An 18,679-nucleotide genomic window follows, 5' to 3' on the forward strand; every position below is an offset into this window, starting at 1 on the left:
TCATACTGCGTTTTTTAAAATATATTTTGGTACTTCATATACAGTAGCGACATGGGAGGTGAAACCTACCCAACTGTCAATATCTTGCAGTGTAGTTGTACACCACTCCAAACCAGGACCACAATAATAAGCATATTGTTAAATGACTACCTCTCTGTCAGTGGCACTCAAACCGGAACATAATTATCTTTGTAGGATTGATGTTTGCATCATATTGTGCAGGTGTACCTAATGTTGTGGCTGGTGACACCCTCTGTATTTAATCTAATAAGGATTACCTACAAATGAAACGAAAACCTTTTTTCCCAGCATCAATACTTGACAGAGGCTCTACAGTGGAGGGCGCAGACGGATGCAGATCATGTTCTGTACGTGCTGCTTAACGCCAAGGTAACCATTTGGTCTGACAAACCTTATGATAGTAATTCAAGTGCTTTACATATCATCCAACTTAGTTTTTCTGTCTCTCTGTGATTCCCTCCTGTCCTGCAGGGCGTGGCCGTGAGCACGGCGACCTGCGTTCAACTTCACAAGCGAGCTGAGAAGATTGCCGCCGCGCTCATGGAGAAAGGCAGCATCAACACTGGCGAGAACGTGGTGTTACTTTATCCGCCTGGTAGGTTCTGCTGCTCTTATTCCAATTGATTTGATTGATTGATTTTGCTGATTTTTCTTAATCTCATTCTGTTAGGTATTGACTTGATCGCCTCATTTTACGGCTGCCTCTACGCTGGCTGTGTGCCCGTCAACGTCAGGCCACCACACCCTCAGAACCTGGCGGCCACGCTGCCTACTGTCCGTATGATCATTGACGTAAGTTTGTTCATGTGTGTTCATCTGCGATCATGCTCGTTCAGGAGTTTACATGGTCGAGCATTCGTTGGTATGAGAAGTTTCTCCTACCGTCAAGAAATTCAAAAATAACACCTTCTGAATAACCGTTACTAATTGCGCATGCTGCGTAGTTCTTCATGACAGCCGTTTTGTATTTGATCTAAGTTTCTGTAGTTGTACACCAAGTTGTAACTGGTGAGTGTGTAGACAAAGGATAAGTTCTACTCTGTTCAAGTCTGAAAAATAAGATGTGTTTCTTGCGTGAATTTAGCTCTCATTTAACATCTCGGCGTCACCAGGTCAGTAAAGCGGCATGTATCCTCACCACTCAAAATCTCATGCGGATTCTGCGCTCCAAGGAGGCTGCTGCCTCTGTAAACATTAAAACATGGCCAACAATCATTGACACAGGTAAGCTACATGCAATTCTTCCTAAATGCATATTCTATAGTTGAATAAGTTGAGATGATTTGGTTTTAACTTTTCTTTAAGCGACCGATGACTTTCACAAACAGCAGTTAATTCCCAGATTTTAGATGTTTCATTTCGCCAGTATCATATTTGCTCAATCTCTCTCTCTATGTGGTTGTTTGCAGATGACCTTCCGCGCCGTCGGCCTCCTCAAATCTATAAGCCGCCCACGGCGGAGATGATAGCGTATCTGGACTTCAGCGTTTCCACGACAGGCATGCTCACTGGGGTCAAGGTGAGATGAGAGAAGATTTTATGCGTTCAGAAGCACATGTGCGGAAAAACTAGAAGGTAGCTCTTGAGCTTAGGCCCCTTCTGGTCCAACATCAATGAGTTCTTCTGGATGAATGGACAAAAAAAAAAAAAAATCGCACAGGCAGTCGCGCAGTCCAAAGGAGTGGGAGCTGTTATAGTACCAAGGCCAGGACAAACTATAGATTTTTCACTTCCTGCGGGTGTAATGGACAGTTGTCACAATACTGTTGTCCAGTTGCAGTGATTCTCGTGTGTACACGTGTACCACTCGTGGTATGTGGACGCCCTCTAGTGGTATGCAAAGAATCACCGTTTAAATGTTCCCCAGTGAATAATGTTATTGTGGCCAGTACACTACTTTTGTTAAGTAGAGTTCTGTACACTACATTTGCGTTGAATCTTTTAGAGCTGTTTGTTTTCATGCACTTAGGTACAATTTTTATTAACTTATGTGCAATACATTTTAATTGAATCATTGTATAAGTCCGTTTTTTTCCTATATTTAAGTGCAGTGTCAATGTTTAAATTGTGCATAGTATTACAGTCTTATAATGATATTAAGTGTAATTTTTAGGAATAAAACTTGTGCCTTGTTTGTGTTGAACACTTAGAGCTAAATATTTTTTTAGGTGATACTTGGTTGAGAACTACTAGGTTAGTGTATGTGACTCTTTCCTCTTGAGTCTCAAGACAAACAATGGTGCAGTCCGAGTCTAGTCATCTAAATGGAAAAATGCTCTAAGCAGAAAGATTAGAGCTAGTGGTCTAATTGTTCAGTCATTTGTTTATTAACTAATAAATCCACATAGGCCACAATTGATGCAGCTCAATTGTTGGACCCCATATAATCTATATCGCTATTAACAGACAGATCCATTAAGTGCTATTTTGTTCACGAATGTCTCTTTGTTGTTCAGATCTCGCATGCAGCAGTCAGTGCACTGTGCCGCTCTATAAAGCTGCAATGTGAGCTCTACTCTTCTCGCCAAATTGCCATCTGCCTGGATCCTTACTGCGGCCTGGGCTTTGTCTTATGGTGCCTCGCTAGGTACAGTAAATTAAACCCGCAGTGCACCTTCTGTTTGTGTCCTCTAACACCATCCTGCTTTGATTTCTTGTCCTGCAGTGTTTACTCAGGTCACCAATCCATCCTCATACCTCCTTTTGAGCTGGAGAGCTGTTTGTCTCTGTGGCTAAGCACCCTCAGTCAGTACCGCGTCAGAGACACCTTCTGCTCTTACTCTGTCATGGAGTTTTGCACGAAAGGGCTGGGCACGCAAACGGAGTTGCTCAAGGTGCAGTCGGCCATCCATTTAGTAAAGGAAGAGTACAACTTGGCGCCGGTGTTCAGAATTGAGAGACTTTGTGCACATGTATTTTTCAGGCCCGTGGGGTCAATTTGTCATGCGTGCGGAGTTGCGTAGTGATTGCAGAGGAGCGCCCTCGCCTGGCCCTCACGCATTCCTTCTCCAAGCTTTTTAAAGATCTGGGACTGTCAACCAGAGCTGTCAGTACTGCTTTTGGCTCCAGGGTTAACCTGGCTGTCTGCCTGCAGGTAGGTCGCCTTCACCTGGTGTCCAAAGATATGCGCAAAATCTTCACTAAGCAACAATCTGGAGCAGTGTGCAACTCGCGTAACATGTGTTTGTGGTAGGGTACTACCGGTCCTGATCCCTGCACGGTGTATGTGGACATGAAGTCCCTCCGCCATGACAGGTAACGTCAGCACCGACCCCCAGGCTTTAGACACACTTGGTATGTTTTGCTGGTAGTAACTGCAAAGGGAAAACACGGTCATGTTTAATCAAAAATTAATTTCTCTTTCATTGAAATTCTTCTTTTTTTTTTTTTTTAAGGGAACCTCATCTTATACCTTTGCAATCATGAGCATTCTGTTTTCTTCCATCTATACTGCTAATTAAATAAGATTGCTTTTTTTATGAAGAGATATTCTCAACTTTTAAACCTGCGCTCACGTTATGTATAATACGCGACATTAATATCATTTTAAATGTCATCTTTTATTGTCAATGTCATTTTAAGAGTGAGGCTGGTGGAGAGAGGAGCACCTCAAAGTCTTCCCCTGATGGAGTCTGGCAAGGTCAGTTACTGTCTAGTTCATTGTTTCCCATACGTTTTTCAGCCATGGCACATATTGTACATTAGAAAAAGCTCACAGCGGCATAATACTGTAAGTATGTCCTAATCTCAACTCAGTTTAGGCACAAATTACTTACTCAGGAAATCTGGGCCTGTGTAGTTGAACACAAATCTATTAGCTCTACTGTATTCAGTTGTGTGAATGGCAACCGGTGAAAACTGGTTAATTCCACCTTCTGGCATCACGTGGATGAGCATTTAATTGTTCTGTCTACTACTGCTGCCACTGGCAAAGATAGATGAACAAAGATGCATTATTTGTTGGAAATAATTCTTTTACAACTAATGAAATTGGATCATTTCTGTCATGACATACTAATGAGCCACGGCACAGTGGTTGGAGCCCTGGAGAAAAATCCTTCTTAATGTTTTAAAACTATCCACTTTATGACTGTTTTTTTTTTTTCTTCTTACCCCAGATATTGCCAGGCGTCCGAGTCATAATCGTAAATCCAGAGACCAGAGGGCCGCTTGGAGACTCTCATCTCGGAGAAGTAGGCTGAACTTGCGTTTTCAATTTTGGGCATAACCGCCGTTAAAGTGATTTGTGACCAATCATGAGCTTCTTTCTTGTAGATCTGGGTGAATAGCCCTCACAATGCCAGCGGCTACTACACCATCTATGGAGAGGAGAGTCTCCAGGCTGACCACTTTAATACTAAGCTCAGCTTCGGAGACCCACAAACCTTATGGGCCAGAACTGGATACTTGGGCTTTGTTAAGAGGACAGAGCTTCTGGATGCCAGTGGGGGTAAAATAGGCACTCGCACAACAAACTGAAAATCATAAACAACATACGTTAACAACAGAATATAATAATACCACATTTATCTGCATGCTCAGATCGTCATGATGCTCTTTTTGTGGTGGGCTCACTGGACGAGACCTTGGAGCTGCGAGGCCTTCGCTACCACCCCATTGATATTGAGATATCGGTCTCTCGTGCCCATCGCAGTATCGCTGAGAGGTGAGGCTTTTTGACTTACAGTAGGCTCTACCTGACCCACTTTTTTCCCCCCCCCTCATTTTTGTGGTTAGTGCTCACACGCCAAACACCAACTACACAGTATGCAATGCAGTAGTGCAGGAGTCTTCAATCCTGTTCCCCGAGGGCCGGTGTCCTGCCTGTTTTCCATCTCTCCCTGCTACAGATATTCACCAAAGGTCTGCAGATGCTGGATAACGATCCCGACCATTTGAATCAGGTGTGTGTCGCAGCAGGGGCAGATGGAAAACAGGTAGGACACCGGCCCTCGGGGAACAGGATTGAAGACCCCTGCAGTAGTGCCCTGAGTAACGCATGTCTACGTAGCCTTCGTTATAGGATTGCAGGAAATAAACAAGTATAATCTTGTCGTTCCCAGTGCTGTGTTTACTTGGACCAACCTTCTTGTGGTGGTGTCGGAGCTGTGTGGCTCAGAGCAGGACGCGCTGGACCTGGTGCCTCTGATAACAAACGTGGTCCTGGAGGAGCACCACCTCATTGTGGGGGTGGTTGTCATTGTGGACCCCGGGGTCATACCCATCAACTCTAGGGGGGAGAAGCAGCGCATGCACCTTCGTGACTCGTTCCTGGCAGACCAGCTGGATCCCATCTATGTTGCTTACAATATGTGAGCGCTCGACGCCATCAGGGCCTGGTTGGTGTGTTCTGTCACAGAACCCCGAGTGACACCCCACTGCATGTCTGTGACTGGACCTGTTTTGTTTGGATATTCACTGTGTTTTATTGGTAGATTTGTGAATAGCATTCCGAAGCAGCAATACCAAGCTGCCAGGAGTGTTTGATTACAAGCACCCCCCCCCCCCCCCCCCCAAAAAAAAAAAAGTCCTTGTTGACTTACACGTTTGGTTTGGCTGACCACATAAGACCACTTTTTAAAATTCCGTATTATTGCCTTTAAGAAAAAAAAAAAAAAAGTACCACAAACCTCTTGAAACACGTTCCTCATAGTGGTAACACTGATTCAAAGAGCTACTACTCGACTTGAAATCTTTTTTACATGCAGCTTTCAAACAAATGCACACACACGCATGTGCTGAGCCGGTGTCGTTTTCCTTAATGATGTTTTTTTTTTTTTTGTTAGTCGTTGACAGCAATTGTGTAACGAACCGCTTGTCTGTTGTTCGTTACATGTATTTAGTTGATTATATATCCTAAGATAGTGAAGCCAAATGTTTTCACAGCTTTCCTGCCCTGATATACTATATTTCCTGCCTTATAGACTTTCAGCCATACATTCCTCTTATTCATTTTAATAAATCTATTTTTAATGGCTGTTTATTCTCCTTTGGCTTTTATTGGCAATCCCGACAGACAGCCAAAGGATTAAAATAAGAGGCCTGTACTGCACTTCAAAGCCTCTTTGTATTTTCGATACTGTTACTGTAAAGCTATTTTTAAGTGTATAAATGTATAAAATTGTCCTAGATGGTTGACTCGGCTGCAAGACGGTAGCAGTAAGACTGTAAATAAGAGTGAACCAATTCGATGGTACTTGCAATATTAGTCATGTGACAGAGGGTCAAAATAAATACCTGTAAATCCTCAATAGACACGATACATGTAATGTTGCACTTTCTTCAAAAAACATCTATTTTACTACAACAATAAGGCATTATAAGTAACATTTCAGGAACATATTATCTGGCATGAGGGGCTCATGAGTTTACCAGGAGGGCTGTTACTGTTTAAGGCCATAAAAAAAAACGTTTTTAAAAATTGTAAATGAGCAGCACTAAAAATGCGCCTTTCTACCTTCCCAGCACTGAAAGCGCTTTACACCGTTGCCTCGTTTGGCCAATCACATGCTGACGTTGAGCGAGGTAACGGACCAACTTGTGCACATGCTGATGACGTGGCATCAGGAGCAATTAGAGGTTATACGAGTAACAACAATGGGAGGAACAATCGAATGACTGTTTACAGGCTGCCAGGTTATTTTGTTATTACTTTTCAAAATATTTGCACCAAATTTAGGATGTATGTTATATTGGTACATTCTAGGATTGCATCCTTTCTCCTCCACTTTAGGTTCATTTGAATGTGTTGTCCTTGTGGAACTTTGTGAAGGTTTATTTGCAGTTCGGTTTGTCGTTGGGCTGGTCAACAGCAAGTCATTTATTTGGATTCTTCACTATCGAATATCTGGATTTGTACTCGCTAGTGGCAAAACATGACGGACTATTTGCATTAAGAGGCATGTGCAAATGACCTGCAATTGTGTGCTTTTCTTGTGCTCTTTGCCATCATTTGTAGCGACTTTGTACTGGACAGTAGTATCTGGGTGGTGAACTTTTACTTTTTTCTTGTAGATAATGTTTTTAGATGTCGCATTACAACCTGACTAACACAATGTTGGAAATATCACTGCAGGATATCCCCTTGGAAATGCAGCGCTTTGCACTGTCATTACATACTGTACTGTAAGTCATCTCAAGATGTGTTTTATCCCCATTTTTTTCTCCATGTTTTATGGAATGCATTACAAAGTTTGCAAAACTTGTCATTCGGTTTCACTCCATGTTGAAGTCCTGATGGAAGAAATACACATTCTTCTTCATTCTTTGCTTTGACAATGTGTTCTACTTTTGCAGCGGAATGCTTGCATGGCACAAACATAATGCTGCGTCTCATCTTGAGGCAAAAGTGGGAACGAGATGTATAAATATATATATATATAAATAATAATACTATATTAATAATATAGATATGTGCGTGTATATATATATTCAGGGAACCAAACTCAGCTAACACAGGGATGGACCAGGTGGTCCCTTGGTGCAAATCATTAATAAACATAATGAACAAAGAGGAGCAGATAATGTCCATCTACATTCTACCTGCATTGCTAAGCAATCTACACGTCTTATTTTGGCTTCCTGCTCTTCTTTGTCAGTTTTTACACACTATGCAAACCCGATGACAGTGCAGTTTAGTTCAAGCTTGCACAGTCTGGTCAACAATGCTCATGCATTTTTAATTACTATGAAGTCACTGATCACATTTCAAAAGTACTTAAGGCGATATTAATCTCTGTTGAGTTGTTCTGTTGATATTGTGTATGCACCCTCAGCATGTTGTATAAATATTAAGTATTGATTCATTCTTAACTGGTCCATGAAAATGTGATTACACGAAAGGAGGCAGTTCAACTCAATGTAGTCCAGAAATCCAGGTGGTACACCCTTTTGTTTGTTCTCACTGATTTTATAATTTGCTCAATTGTACTTTGTTTTTTACTGTAAAACTAATACAAAAAATAAAGAAAAATATGTAATCATCTATGGTGAGCCTGTGCACTGGTTTGCACTTGTGTTCATACAATTATTATTTGCTGTGTGGGTCTGTGTTAGGATTACATATTTTTCATGACAAAAATCGCTTATAAAACACAGGTTAATTGTACCTTATGCCATCGTAATGGAGTATTTAACCGTTCTATTATTTTCGCTTGCATGGATGCACAAGAGAGATTTGTAGTAAATAAGTCGAATTAAGCGAAACGGGATAATTTCCAGAAGCACACCAGACCGGTCATTAGCTGAGACCTGAGCAACTGTGATTTCATGTTCAGTGGACAGAAACTGACAAAATGGCTGCCCCCTGAGATGGCTAAAAACAGGTGGATTTTGCTGCTTAACTCATATTCCACAAACACAATATTAATCAGAATGCCATGTTTAGACTAGTGAAGGCGCATAGAACATATTATGGCCACAAAATTTGGGGGGGTTGACTTATCTTTAAAACTAGTTAGACTAAAAATAATTTAATAAAAGTCAAAACAAAATAATAAAAAAAAACTATAATGAAAAATCCAAACCCATTATACCTTGGCTCAATTGGGAACCATTGAGGAAAAGCGGTTATGATAATGAGATATTGGATGGGTGGATGCATGAAATGTGTGGATGATTTGACAACTGACGTGTGTAGTGATGGAGTTAATCCAGAGGGGCGTTATTGCAACTGAATGGACGTGAGCTGCCGTTCAACCGCAAGGAACAAGAAAAGGAGGCGGGCGGAAGGCGGGGTGACGTGCTCCATCCTCTGTGACGTACTTTGTCACAGAGACTCTGCCGTACGAGGCCTAAATTTATGACGTCAGTTTTTTTTTTTCTGGAGGACACTATTGATCTTAGATATTTTGTGAACAATTTCAGGCTGGATACAAGCCTACTGTATCCGGCAACTCCGGTTGTATTTAGAAATTTGAGTTTAAAAGGTTTTTGAGCAAACCCGCGGAGTAACTTTCCTCAGTATTTATTGTGTGAAAGTCTAAATACGAATTCTCCGAAGCCCACGCCGTGATCGGGAGCTGTTCGGCGGCCTTTGAAAGGTAAGTCGGTCCCGGCTGTTGCCTTTTCGGTCGCCGCCTGCTCCGCCGTGATCGTAATGGCGGCTGTTGCTTCGTTTAACTCCCCTGCGCCTCACGAATAAGGTAAGGTGGAGTTCGCTTAATGGCTCCCCCGTGTCGCTGACGTCTCTTGACGCGGCCAACCGAATGCCAGTGACAGAGTTGCACACATTCGCTCACCAGAGACTTACACAAGTTCGTCCGTCCTGTGAAGCACAGTGGCGGGACTTGCCTCGCGCGTTCATCGCTAACTGTTGATTTGAGCGCTTCAAAGTGTCAACACCCGCTTTTTTTCTTGTTTCTTGTTGTTTTTATTGCAACGAACGTTAGCCCACGCAAAACCGACTGCGCGCACAAGACTGAACGCTTGTCAGCCAACGTTTCAGTTGGTGTCGTCCACTTTTTTTTGAAATTTTGGACACACCAACTTGCAATAGGGCGAAGGGGGTTTTGTTAAAGTACGTCACATAGTGTGGGGCCTACAACCGATATAATTGTCCAGAGTTGGACTTTAAAAAGGGACTAACGAGAGTGGCCGAAAAGGACGGCACTCTTGTGGGTCAAAACGATCAGTACGTCAACTTAATCCGTTGGGCAAAGCATGATTTGATAGTAGGGAAAAACTGCCGATACATTCAATTACCATTTTCTTAGTGGCTGGAAAATTGCCAATCGGAGAAGTGATGCCTGTTGTTGCTTGCTTCAATACTTAAGTTGTTAGAAATGGTCTGAAGTTAAACCAACATTAGTTTCACACATCAACATCAATAATAATTCCCCTCAAAAGACGAATAACCATCGCATCCACCAATCAATCCATTGCATCCATCCATCCAGCTTGTTTCTTCAAATTCTGTTACTACATAATACAGTATGAAATTATGCATTGTCGTGCTTTGACGCTCCTTGTGTTTTTAGAATTATTTACAAAGGTCAGGTCTCCCAAACCTTTACAAATGAATTTATTGTACTGGTTATTCGTCTCCCTCAAGGGGAAATTCAGCTCCAGTGGTACTACACGTTTTGAATGCCTCAAAAGTTGTGTGATTTTTTTGGGGGGGGGGGGGGGTGAAACGTTAATGGAAAAGCGAATTTGTTTCAATAATTGGTCTGACCAGTAGTTTTACTCCTCATTAATAATGACTTTCACATCACAGGACGTTTAAAGTGCCTGCCTGCCTGTGAATCCATCAATACACATGTTAAATGAATACCTCTCAAATTTAGATTGTCATAGTTTGAAGTTAATGATGTTCTTAAGAGTTTTTACAAATGTCAAGCATCCTAGACCTTTTCAAATGTCCACAAGCTCGCATATTAAAAGCTGTAGTGTGAACAATATTCTCTAGCCTTTTTCAGTTTCATACTATTATTGGAAGTGCTCACACCCAACATTAGGTTTAAATTTTGTGAAAAATATGCCCCACCCCTTTCGGTTTCAAGCATCATCAATCTCCATGCCATTTGCTTCTTCCAATGCATTGTTTGACACTTTGGAACGGACCACCAAGAAAGAAAGAATAATACTCAGACTTACCTTGAAGTAAGGTGACTCACTCTCAAAGCAGGAATATAGTTTGTTTTCCAGTGTTAGTGTTTAGATTTGTGACAGTCAATATTGTTTCTTGTACAGGTAGTAAGGGATTTACAAGTATATAGGCAGCAGTTTGGATTTGGGAACTAATTATTCCAAAAGTAATTGATCTCAATGGGATTTATTTTATTTGATTATTTTTTTAAAGTTAGCCAAATTGAAGTTTGACCGTAGTCCTGAAATTATCTTCACTGTTTAAAACAATACAGCGCAGACTGGACTCAAATGTGACGCCAGGTGGTTGTTGGTAAAAATAAATCCTCGTTAAACACATATACATACACAATATTACCGAAAAGAAAATGTTCGACTTCTGCCTTAAAGGGGAAAATAATTGCCGTGTCCTGTGTTGCCTTCCGGCTTGTTTCTCAGAACTGTAACATGCTTACATGCTGACTCAATTGCATATTCGTTACTTTCTTCTCCTTATGCGACGGTTCACATCTTCCTCATTTCAGTTTGTTTGCTGTTGTGGTGTTGACTCAGAGATGCTAAATCCATTAGCGACAATAATTCAACTTTGGAACACACACTTAACAGCCTTAAATCTTCATCATTGTTTATTGGTCAACTGTTAACTGATTCATCATTACATTTGAACAAAGTGTCATTGTAATCACTGAGCTTTTGAAGACAAAGGATGTGTTTTTTTTTTGTTGTTTTTTTTATGTGTGTCTAGATGTCACTTGGTGGTTCTCCTGTGACCCTCGTCCAGCTGCCAGGGGGCCAGCTACAGGTTCAAGGAGTGATCCAGTCTCCACAGTCATCGGTCATTCAAGCTCCACAGACACAGACTTCACAGGTCAGACCATGACTACTGTCAAATAGTGTTGTGTGTAACAATATAGGTACCAAAATAGTATTTTCCTTAAAATTAAATTAAATGAATGGCAAGTTTCTCTTATCTCTTCTCCAGTTGTTTATAAAACGAATATTCTATACTGAAAAAACAATTACCGGTTGAAAAAAAAAAAAGCCTACATAAAATAATCATATGGAAAAATAGCAAACTATCAAAATATCTGGTAGTACCCACTAGTTTTCAAGGAACGCAAGAAACTGCAAAGAATTAGATAACAACAACAAAGTACTTCAAGTAGCAGGCTAGAGACAATCTCTTATGAGTACTGTTAAAAGACAATTTGTTTCCCCTTTTCATCACTTTGTGGTTTTGATATAACTTTGGTGCTTTGTTGCAACTCCACGTTGTCTCTGTACAATTCCTTTTGTCTTTCAGCTGTAGAAGAAAAAAAAATGTTTTCCGAGTTGCAAGAAACCAAACCGTGGCATTATGCTTTCCGCTTTTCTCGTGTCAAAGCACGTCATCGTATTTGCAGACATTGCATCGAATAACGTTCTGTCAGCTGCGCATGTGTTTCGTCCGGCAAAACTCCGGACGATTATGATTTTTTTTTTAAAAAGGATTTATCGTTGGGGCACTAATATAAATGATATGGGGTTGCATCATACGGTTGGTTTTTTATATCGCACTGATATACAGTATGTCGCACAGCGCTACTTTCAACCAGACCGTCAGTCTTGTTTAAGATTCTTAATGCTGATTTACTTTTATGATCAAGGGTTCAGATAGTGAAGATTCTCAGGATTCGTCAGAAAGTGGAACCACACCACAAAAGACCAGGGAGCTCCTGGCCAGGCGACCGTCATACAGGTGAGAAAACCCAAAAGCTCCCACTCAACACACAATTGCTTTGAGGTCAGAGCAGCTTTAATCGTCTGACGCTTCTTTGTTCATCACACATTAGAAAAATCCTAAACGAACTTTCATCTGAGGGTGTCCCACACAGCGAGGGGAAGGACAGCTCGACAACAACAGGAGTGACGGGCGTCACCATACCTGCGCCCATCTATCAGACCACCACCGGCCAGTACAGTAAGTAACGTTCCTCGACTGCGCTCTGCTCTACCATGCAAAAGATGCGTCCTGATTTTGATGCAAATGCCTATTCCAGTTACCGTAACTCCTAATGGAACAATCCAGCTGACAAATCCAGGACCTGATGGCATTCAGGAACTTCAGGTTGCCATGGCCAACCCGACTGGAGGCCAGCAGGGCACAACTATCCTCCAGTATGCTCAGACCCCTGACGGCCAACAGATATTGGTACCAAGTAACCAGGTGGTTGTACAGGGTGAGAGATGATTTCACTCAACGGCAGTTAGCAGCGATTGATGATTGAAAACGGCTGGATTAGTCTTCTTTGTTGTTTTTCGACAAATTCGATGCTAAATATTCATCAGAATACCGTGTTTGGACTAGTGGGGGCACATAGAACATATCATTGCGAAGGACATTTTTGACTTGACTTGCGCTTTAAACGCTGTGCGTGACGTTATCTCTGCGAGCGATCCCTTTTGAGCATAGTAGACAAAAACGAAAGAAAAGGAACAAAACTTTGTTGCAAAAATGATCCGAGCGCGGCATTTACCACGGTGAAGCCGAGCATCCCTGAACTTATCGCTGCAAGTCAAGTTGCATTTAACAAACGTTCGCGTTAAGCAAACTATCGTTCCTTCGACTTGCAGGAAATATGCATTGTGTGTGGATTTTTCAGTAAAATTCATAATCTGTTGGTTTTGTTTGAACAGTGATTTGGCTCATTTTCTGCACTGATGTACAGTGATCCCTCATTCATCGCGGTTAATGTGAAACCCGCAAAGTAGAGTCGGACTTCTGATTAGGATTATTATTTTATATGATATTTATTGTTCAGTTTTATTTTGGGGGATTTGCGCCTCTGTTACGCTGTTGCGAACCCCAGCATGGTTCCCACACTTCTAAGTACTTGTCAAAACAATCAATTTAACTATAAAAATGCTAAATGAAGAATATGAATACCAAGCTGGCAGGCTGTGATCAGAATTTAGCTTCGACCGACCGCGGCAGCTGACGAGCACGGCGGAACGTTCGCTAAAAACTACGTTAAAGTTTTAATTTTTATCATGAAATTGACTTACCTTAACTAGAATGCCATAGTGTAATTTATCCAATCCTGCACTTTAAAACGCTTGTCGCCGTCGTGAAAAGTGAAAGTAAAAGCGGCCGCTGCTTCTTCTTCTTCCCTCATTCTTTTTCGCCTGCTTTTTCTTCTTCTTTCCTCCTATTCCATTTCAAAAATGAAGAAGCATGGCCGCCGGGGATCATGCATTAACTTTATCTTTGCACAACATTATCAATAAAGATCTCGCGCTGGGAACCAGTCACCGCCTTTTATGAGTGCCTGCGGGTATGTACAAAGCCTTTGAGTCAACTCATATCTTTGAAACAATGCGTCTTTCTGCAATATAGCTCCGGATATGGCTGTGTTGTTTCATTTTTAATTTATGAATGCTTCTGAAAAATCCGCAATGCACTGAGGGCGCGAAAGTTGAAGCGCGAAGTAGCCAGGGATCACTGTATTATGTACCTGTTTTGAATTTGGGATAGAAAAAAAACAAAAAAAACCTTTTTTTTTTATTTTCCCAATTTTTAAGGGTTTCGTGAATGCATGTATGAAACTTGTAGAGTTCAGAACCTCCAACAAGATTAATAACCACTGCCTTCGTGAAAGCAGTGCACATCAGCAAGGATGTGCTTTGGACTAAAGTGTCTAAAGAATTTTCAAAAATAAATCCTGAGAAATGAACTTCAATTAATCTATAAAATTAATAAATCAGCCCACCCTAGTCGATTGTATTACCGTAGTCCGAAAGTGAAATGTTGTTTTTCTTTCTAGCATGACATATTAAGATGGAATGTTTGTGTCCTGCACACGCATACCAAAAATGTGACCTGTTGTTAAGCCATCACACGAGTGACCACAGTCATGATGCTGTTTTTCTAAGATGCAGGGGGAGAAGTGCAAACGTACCAAATTCGTTCAACGCCAACATCGGGCTCGCTGCCCCAAGCCTTAGTGATGGCCTCGTCCTTGGGATTGCCGCAGAGCAAAAGTGAGGATCCAACTGTGAAGAGGGAAATTAGACTCGCAAAAAACAGGTGATTGCGTGCAGCATCTCCATCTTACAGCAAAATGGCAAAAAAAAAAAAAACTTTTGGTAACTACTTTGTTAAAAATCCTTTTAGTTGGACTTACTGCTTTGCTCCTTCTTCCTCATCACAGGGAAGCAGCCCGGGAGTGTCGGCGGAAGAAAAAGGAATATGTCAAATGCCTTGAGAATCGAGTGGCAGTGCTTGAGAACCAAAACAAAACCCTGATCGAAGAACTCAAAAGTTTAAAGGAACTTTATTGTGTGAAAACAGGATAAACTGTGCAAGTGCAGAGACTTGTGTGTCAGCGAGAACAGATCTCAGCTCTTCGGATTTTACTCCGCTCGATATAGCAATGATATATTCATATATCTAAACAAAAAAAACCAAAAAATTGGACTTTTTTTCCAGCTATTTTTTTTTAAATTTACTAATGCTATAACATTTATAGTTGTGTATATTTTTAAACTGGGAGGTTTGAAATGATGAGCTTTTGCTTTTTGACTCTCAATTTCTAAAAGTTGTTCAATTTCTAAATGTTCTTGTTTAAAAAAAAAAAAAAAAAATGCTGATAGGTGGATTTTTTTTTTAGGTCTACCAACAGCATTTACAGAATTGACTGTATTAGTTCTATGAGAACATGTTTGCTGCACAAAAGAGAAATCTCTTATTCCCAATAAGGAAATGTTACAGTTTTCATTCCTTATCTTTGTGCAACGGGATATAAAGGGTAACAGAAATGTTGTGTGATTGTTCATTGGCCATTGCTGTCGTAGACAATCTGGACAAAATGTTTGCACAATGTCAGAGTAATATTTTATTCCATTATGAAAGGGTGGGGCTGTGCAGCAGTGTATGAAATGTTGCTGATTGTGAAAGTAAATAATATATATTTTCACTCTGTTTTTGCTAATCATTTTTGGCATAAATGGACATCTTAGTGAGGGTCAGGATAGGCAAACATTTCCTGTCGGGCCATTTTTTTTTTTTATAAAGTCACACAAAACAAAAAATAAATAGAAGTAAATAATATAAGCATTTTTGGGAGTAAAATGATTTTGGGCTTTTTGCTTACGCACAGTTTTATTTGTGAATTGCACGGTGGGATTAACCACAGCAGTATGTTCATTGGTTACAGTTGCTGGGATGAGAACAGGCAGTCTGAAATGTCACTTGCAGTCACTTGATGCAATAGCCCATAATATGGGGCCTTATTACAGAAGTCACTGGAGCCTCAATGTGTTTTAAGTGGAGCTGAGAAAAGCCAGCTGACTCGAGATCTTTCCATGTCGCTCTTGTGGTCATACAGCCATCTCCAATATAGAACCACAAAGGTTCGATTGTGTGTTGGAGGAAAAACGTCCAGGTTGAGGGCTTTGACACCACATGTTCCATGAAGTAGAAGGCTCCACCCTGGAAGACAAGTATTAGTGTCGACATTTTCTTCCAAGACTACTACATTGTGACACAAGATGTTTTTGATCGTTTCGATGAATGTTGCTCAGGCCTTTCTGTGTGGAAGTTGTGCTTTTTGTGTGGCTTGGTCCCACTGTCCAAAACAAACTATTACTTCGGTTACATTGAAGACGACATTTGCCAGTGGGTATGAATGAGAGTGTCATGCCAGTCCTGTCATTACTTTACGGTGTAAGGTGCGAGCCACCTCTCACCCAATAGAATAGACGATGCAAACAGAAATGAGGCCATCAACCGATGAAATGAAGTCGAGCTTTGTGTGTGGATGATACTCCGAAATATGTTTTTATTGTTCATTATGGTAATTGGGTCACGTGGTGTTGATGGCAACAGTGATGTTTTTTTGTATGCAGCCTGTCAGACAGGTTACTCAACCACGCTTGGACTATTCAATGTCAAGATTGTGGAAATTGCAATTGTTTTCTATATTAATAAAAAAAAATACAATTCTCAGATGTGATGGGCACTGGGGTGATTATTGGTATGATGGTACTTATTTAATATGACATTTCAGTTCAGAGTGGCACGGGTGCGTCGCACTGAGAAGATTTGCAAATACTGTACTTTTCCAATTTCAGGTTGCTCATTTTGTTTCTTATAACCTTTCGTTAATACTATTATTCCGCTTGGAATGGACTTTATGACAGAGTCAAATTCTTTAAATTTAACAGGGAATGCTTTTTCCGCTAAAAAGTCTGCATAACTAAGGAGTTGACCATCACAGTTAAATAAATCCTTCACAAAAATAATGTTTTTATCATTCCAGTTTTGCATATAATGTGATTTGTTCCTTTTAAGAATACATTCATTGTTCCAAATAATAGATTATGTGAGTGACACATATTCCATGCTAACAAAGCTTGTTGGTAAAATTTTGACAATTCAACAGGCATTTTCACAACATTATAGTTGCAAGATAGTAAGAATTGAAGACCTCCTAAATTACTGAAATATTATATGGGATAAAATACTATAAAGATCCTGGAGTTTTTATACATTCTTTTAACCATTTCACTTTAAATATATAGTTCAAGTCAATAAAGTAAGGGGGGCCATTTTTTTTTAATTTTTGGGATTGCATATATTATTTTGTATTTATTGTTTTCCTAACATGCTACAGTGTTGTGCTTTAGTATATGTACCTATTTTGATTTTGCTTGAGTGTTTGTTCCTTTTTGAGTTGCATTGGCTCTGCACATTTTTATGAGCTAAGAAGAAAAGAGAGAGAGAGAGAGACTGTGTGCATTAGAGCGAGGCTGTTGAAATAAAGAAAAGACGTAATGAAATATTGTCCCGCCGTGTCGGTTGTTTTGGCAAGGAAGACACCAGAAGTGCACGAACTTGATTTTGCCTTGTAGCCCGCCATACCACGCCCTCTGATAAGGTAGAACAACTTATTAGGGTTACAATAGCTTGACCTCAGTGGACACTCACAGTTTTCAACACACGCCGAACCTCCTGAAGAACCAGCTTCACGTCCCTGACAGAACACAGCACCAACGTGCTCACTACAACGTCCACAGACTCGTCGTCCAGCTCCTTCATGTCCTCTGCAGAGGCAACTAGAAAGGCCTCATAAGTCAGGTGCTTGTTGGCGTCCATGCTCTTCTTCAAGTAAGTCTCGAAGTGCGGGTTGGGGTCCGCGCAGAGCACCGTGCATCCGTACGGGTAGAACTGGAAGTTTGCCCCGCTCCCACAGCCGATCTCAAGCAGGCGTAGTGAACCGTTGCTGTTGGCAAAACCGCACACGTTCCGGAAGAGCTCTTTCTTCATGCGGTGCATTTTGTCGTTATACGAAAATGTGATGTTGTAGACTAGCAGTGGAAAGAGACGCTTGTAGGTGGCAAGTAATCCCAGTGCATCCGCGAGGCATAAAGGCAAAGTCAACAACAAGCAAAGGAGCCGGCACGCTTTCAAAAGGAAAGACCTCATGTTTGATAGATCTCGACAATCCTCGTCAGGTTTGTGAAGGAAAGAAAATACGCCTCTTATGAGATTACGCATGGACTAATCGGCTAATGTCTGATGCGCTTCACTTGCCACACGATAGCGCCATTGCATCACTTTTAACACGAACTAAAGTCCATCAACTTTTGACTGGTCTACACATTTTTTTTCTTTGTATATTTGTTTGCCTTGACCTAGAACCAGTCCAGATCTGCGACAACCAGGGACTCCAACCAATTGGTACTTTAAAGCAGTGGTCGCCAACCTTTTTTTTCTGACACGGACCGCTTCATACAAGTCTATACCTTTATCTATTCCCCGTCCCGGGAGTGGGGTGGCCAAACTTTCCAAATACGTCGGTTTATTTGACTCATTTGCTAGCTTGTGCTTTTAATATTAGCGTTACGCGACGGAAGCAACTTGACATGCGTTAAGATTCAGTCATAGCTGGATGTAACGGTTGGAATCCGGTCACTTTTCAAAATAAAATGTTTTTCAGCTTCGGTCAATAAATAAACCAAAAGTACTGTACTTTTTTTTTCCATCTGTGCGGCCCAGTACCGGTCCGTGGCCTGGTGGTGGACCCCTGCT

At 41.1% G+C, this 18,679-nt stretch overlaps 3 protein-coding genes across 9 annotated transcripts in view; 2 read left to right on the forward strand and 1 right to left on the reverse strand.

Moving 5' to 3' along the window:
• Nucleotides 1-8,005, forward strand: part of dip2bb (DIP2 acetate--CoA ligase B (putative)b) — a 34,277-nt gene extending 26,272 nt beyond the window's left edge. For all 4 annotated transcript variants that reach the window (XM_086039979.1, XM_086039981.1, XM_086039980.1 and 1 more), the window contains 14 exons: nucleotides 310-390; nucleotides 493-616; nucleotides 692-813; nucleotides 1,134-1,245; nucleotides 1,431-1,540; nucleotides 2,478-2,608; nucleotides 2,687-2,855; nucleotides 2,945-3,115; nucleotides 3,215-3,276; nucleotides 3,604-3,661; nucleotides 4,140-4,214; nucleotides 4,297-4,471; nucleotides 4,564-4,687; nucleotides 5,085-8,005. In XM_086039979.1, the coding sequence (XP_085896105.1) occupies nucleotides 310-390; nucleotides 493-616; nucleotides 692-813; nucleotides 1,134-1,245; nucleotides 1,431-1,540; nucleotides 2,478-2,608; nucleotides 2,687-2,855; nucleotides 2,945-3,115; nucleotides 3,215-3,276; nucleotides 3,604-3,661; nucleotides 4,140-4,214; nucleotides 4,297-4,471; nucleotides 4,564-4,687; nucleotides 5,085-5,337 (1,767 nt within the window). In that variant the 3' untranslated portion in view covers nucleotides 5,338-8,005. The remainder of the gene's footprint in view (nucleotides 1-309; nucleotides 391-492; nucleotides 617-691; nucleotides 814-1,133; nucleotides 1,246-1,430; nucleotides 1,541-2,477; nucleotides 2,609-2,686; nucleotides 2,856-2,944; nucleotides 3,116-3,214; nucleotides 3,277-3,603; nucleotides 3,662-4,139; nucleotides 4,215-4,296; nucleotides 4,472-4,563; nucleotides 4,688-5,084) is intronic.
• A 730-nt stretch (nucleotides 8,006-8,735) lies between these two features.
• atf1 (activating transcription factor 1) lies at nucleotides 8,736-16,596 on the forward strand. 4 transcript variants are annotated; one of them, XM_086039983.1, is made up of 7 exons: nucleotides 8,736-9,062; nucleotides 11,354-11,476; nucleotides 12,255-12,346; nucleotides 12,441-12,568; nucleotides 12,648-12,827; nucleotides 14,521-14,674; nucleotides 14,799-16,596. In XM_086039983.1, exons 2-7 carry the CDS (start codon nucleotides 11,354-11,356, stop codon nucleotides 14,941-14,943), a joined length of 822 nt encoding a protein of 273 aa, XP_085896109.1. In that variant the 5' UTR covers nucleotides 8,736-9,062; the 3' UTR covers nucleotides 14,944-16,596. The 4 variants fall into 4 exon arrangements, with proteins under 4 accessions (XP_085896109.1, XP_085896112.1, XP_085896110.1 ...); XM_086039986.1 differs by having other exon boundaries at nucleotides 8,746-9,062; nucleotides 14,527-14,674; XM_086039984.1 differs by lacking the exon at nucleotides 8,736-9,062 and adding an exon at nucleotides 9,075-9,164.
• Nucleotides 15,730-18,522, reverse strand: LOC147142233 (thiol S-methyltransferase TMT1B-like). Its single transcript, XM_086039987.1, has 2 exons — nucleotides 17,576-18,522; nucleotides 15,730-16,078 (listed from the first exon to the last, which is right to left on the reverse strand). Exons 1-2 carry the CDS (start codon nucleotides 18,143-18,145, stop codon nucleotides 15,845-15,847), a joined length of 804 nt encoding a protein of 267 aa, XP_085896113.1. The 5' UTR covers nucleotides 18,146-18,522; the 3' UTR covers nucleotides 15,730-15,844.
• Between the last annotated feature and the right edge of the window lie 157 nt (nucleotides 18,523-18,679).

The sequence above is a fragment of the Filicampus tigris genome, chromosome 9 (assembly GCF_054856515.1).
Source record: "Filicampus tigris isolate MCC_2025a chromosome 9, RoL_Ftig_1.0, whole genome shotgun sequence".
NCBI classification, from domain to species: domain Eukaryota; kingdom Metazoa; phylum Chordata; class Actinopteri; order Syngnathiformes; family Syngnathidae; genus Filicampus; species Filicampus tigris.

Excerpts from the sequence above, each read along its gene's own strand:
- atf1 (XM_086039983.1), top strand. The coding sequence starts at position 11,354 with ATGTCACTTGGTGGTTCTCCTGTGACCCTCGTCCAGCTGCCAGGGGGC. Across the intron at positions 11,477-12,254 it reads CACAGACACAGACTTCACAG|GGTTCAGATAGTGAAGATTC; the intron begins GTCAGACCATGA and ends TTTATGATCAAG. Across the intron at positions 14,675-14,798 it reads ATTAGACTCGCAAAAAACAG|GGAAGCAGCCCGGGAGTGTC; the intron begins GTGATTGCGTGC and ends TCCTCATCACAG.
- LOC147142233 (XM_086039987.1), bottom strand. The coding sequence starts at position 18,145 with ATGCGTAATCTCATAAGAGGCGTATTTTCTTTCCTTCACAAACCTGAC. Across the intron at positions 16,079-17,575 it reads TTCGGCGTGTGTTGAAAACT|GGTGGAGCCTTCTACTTCAT; the intron begins GTGAGTGTCCAC and ends CTTGTCTTCCAG.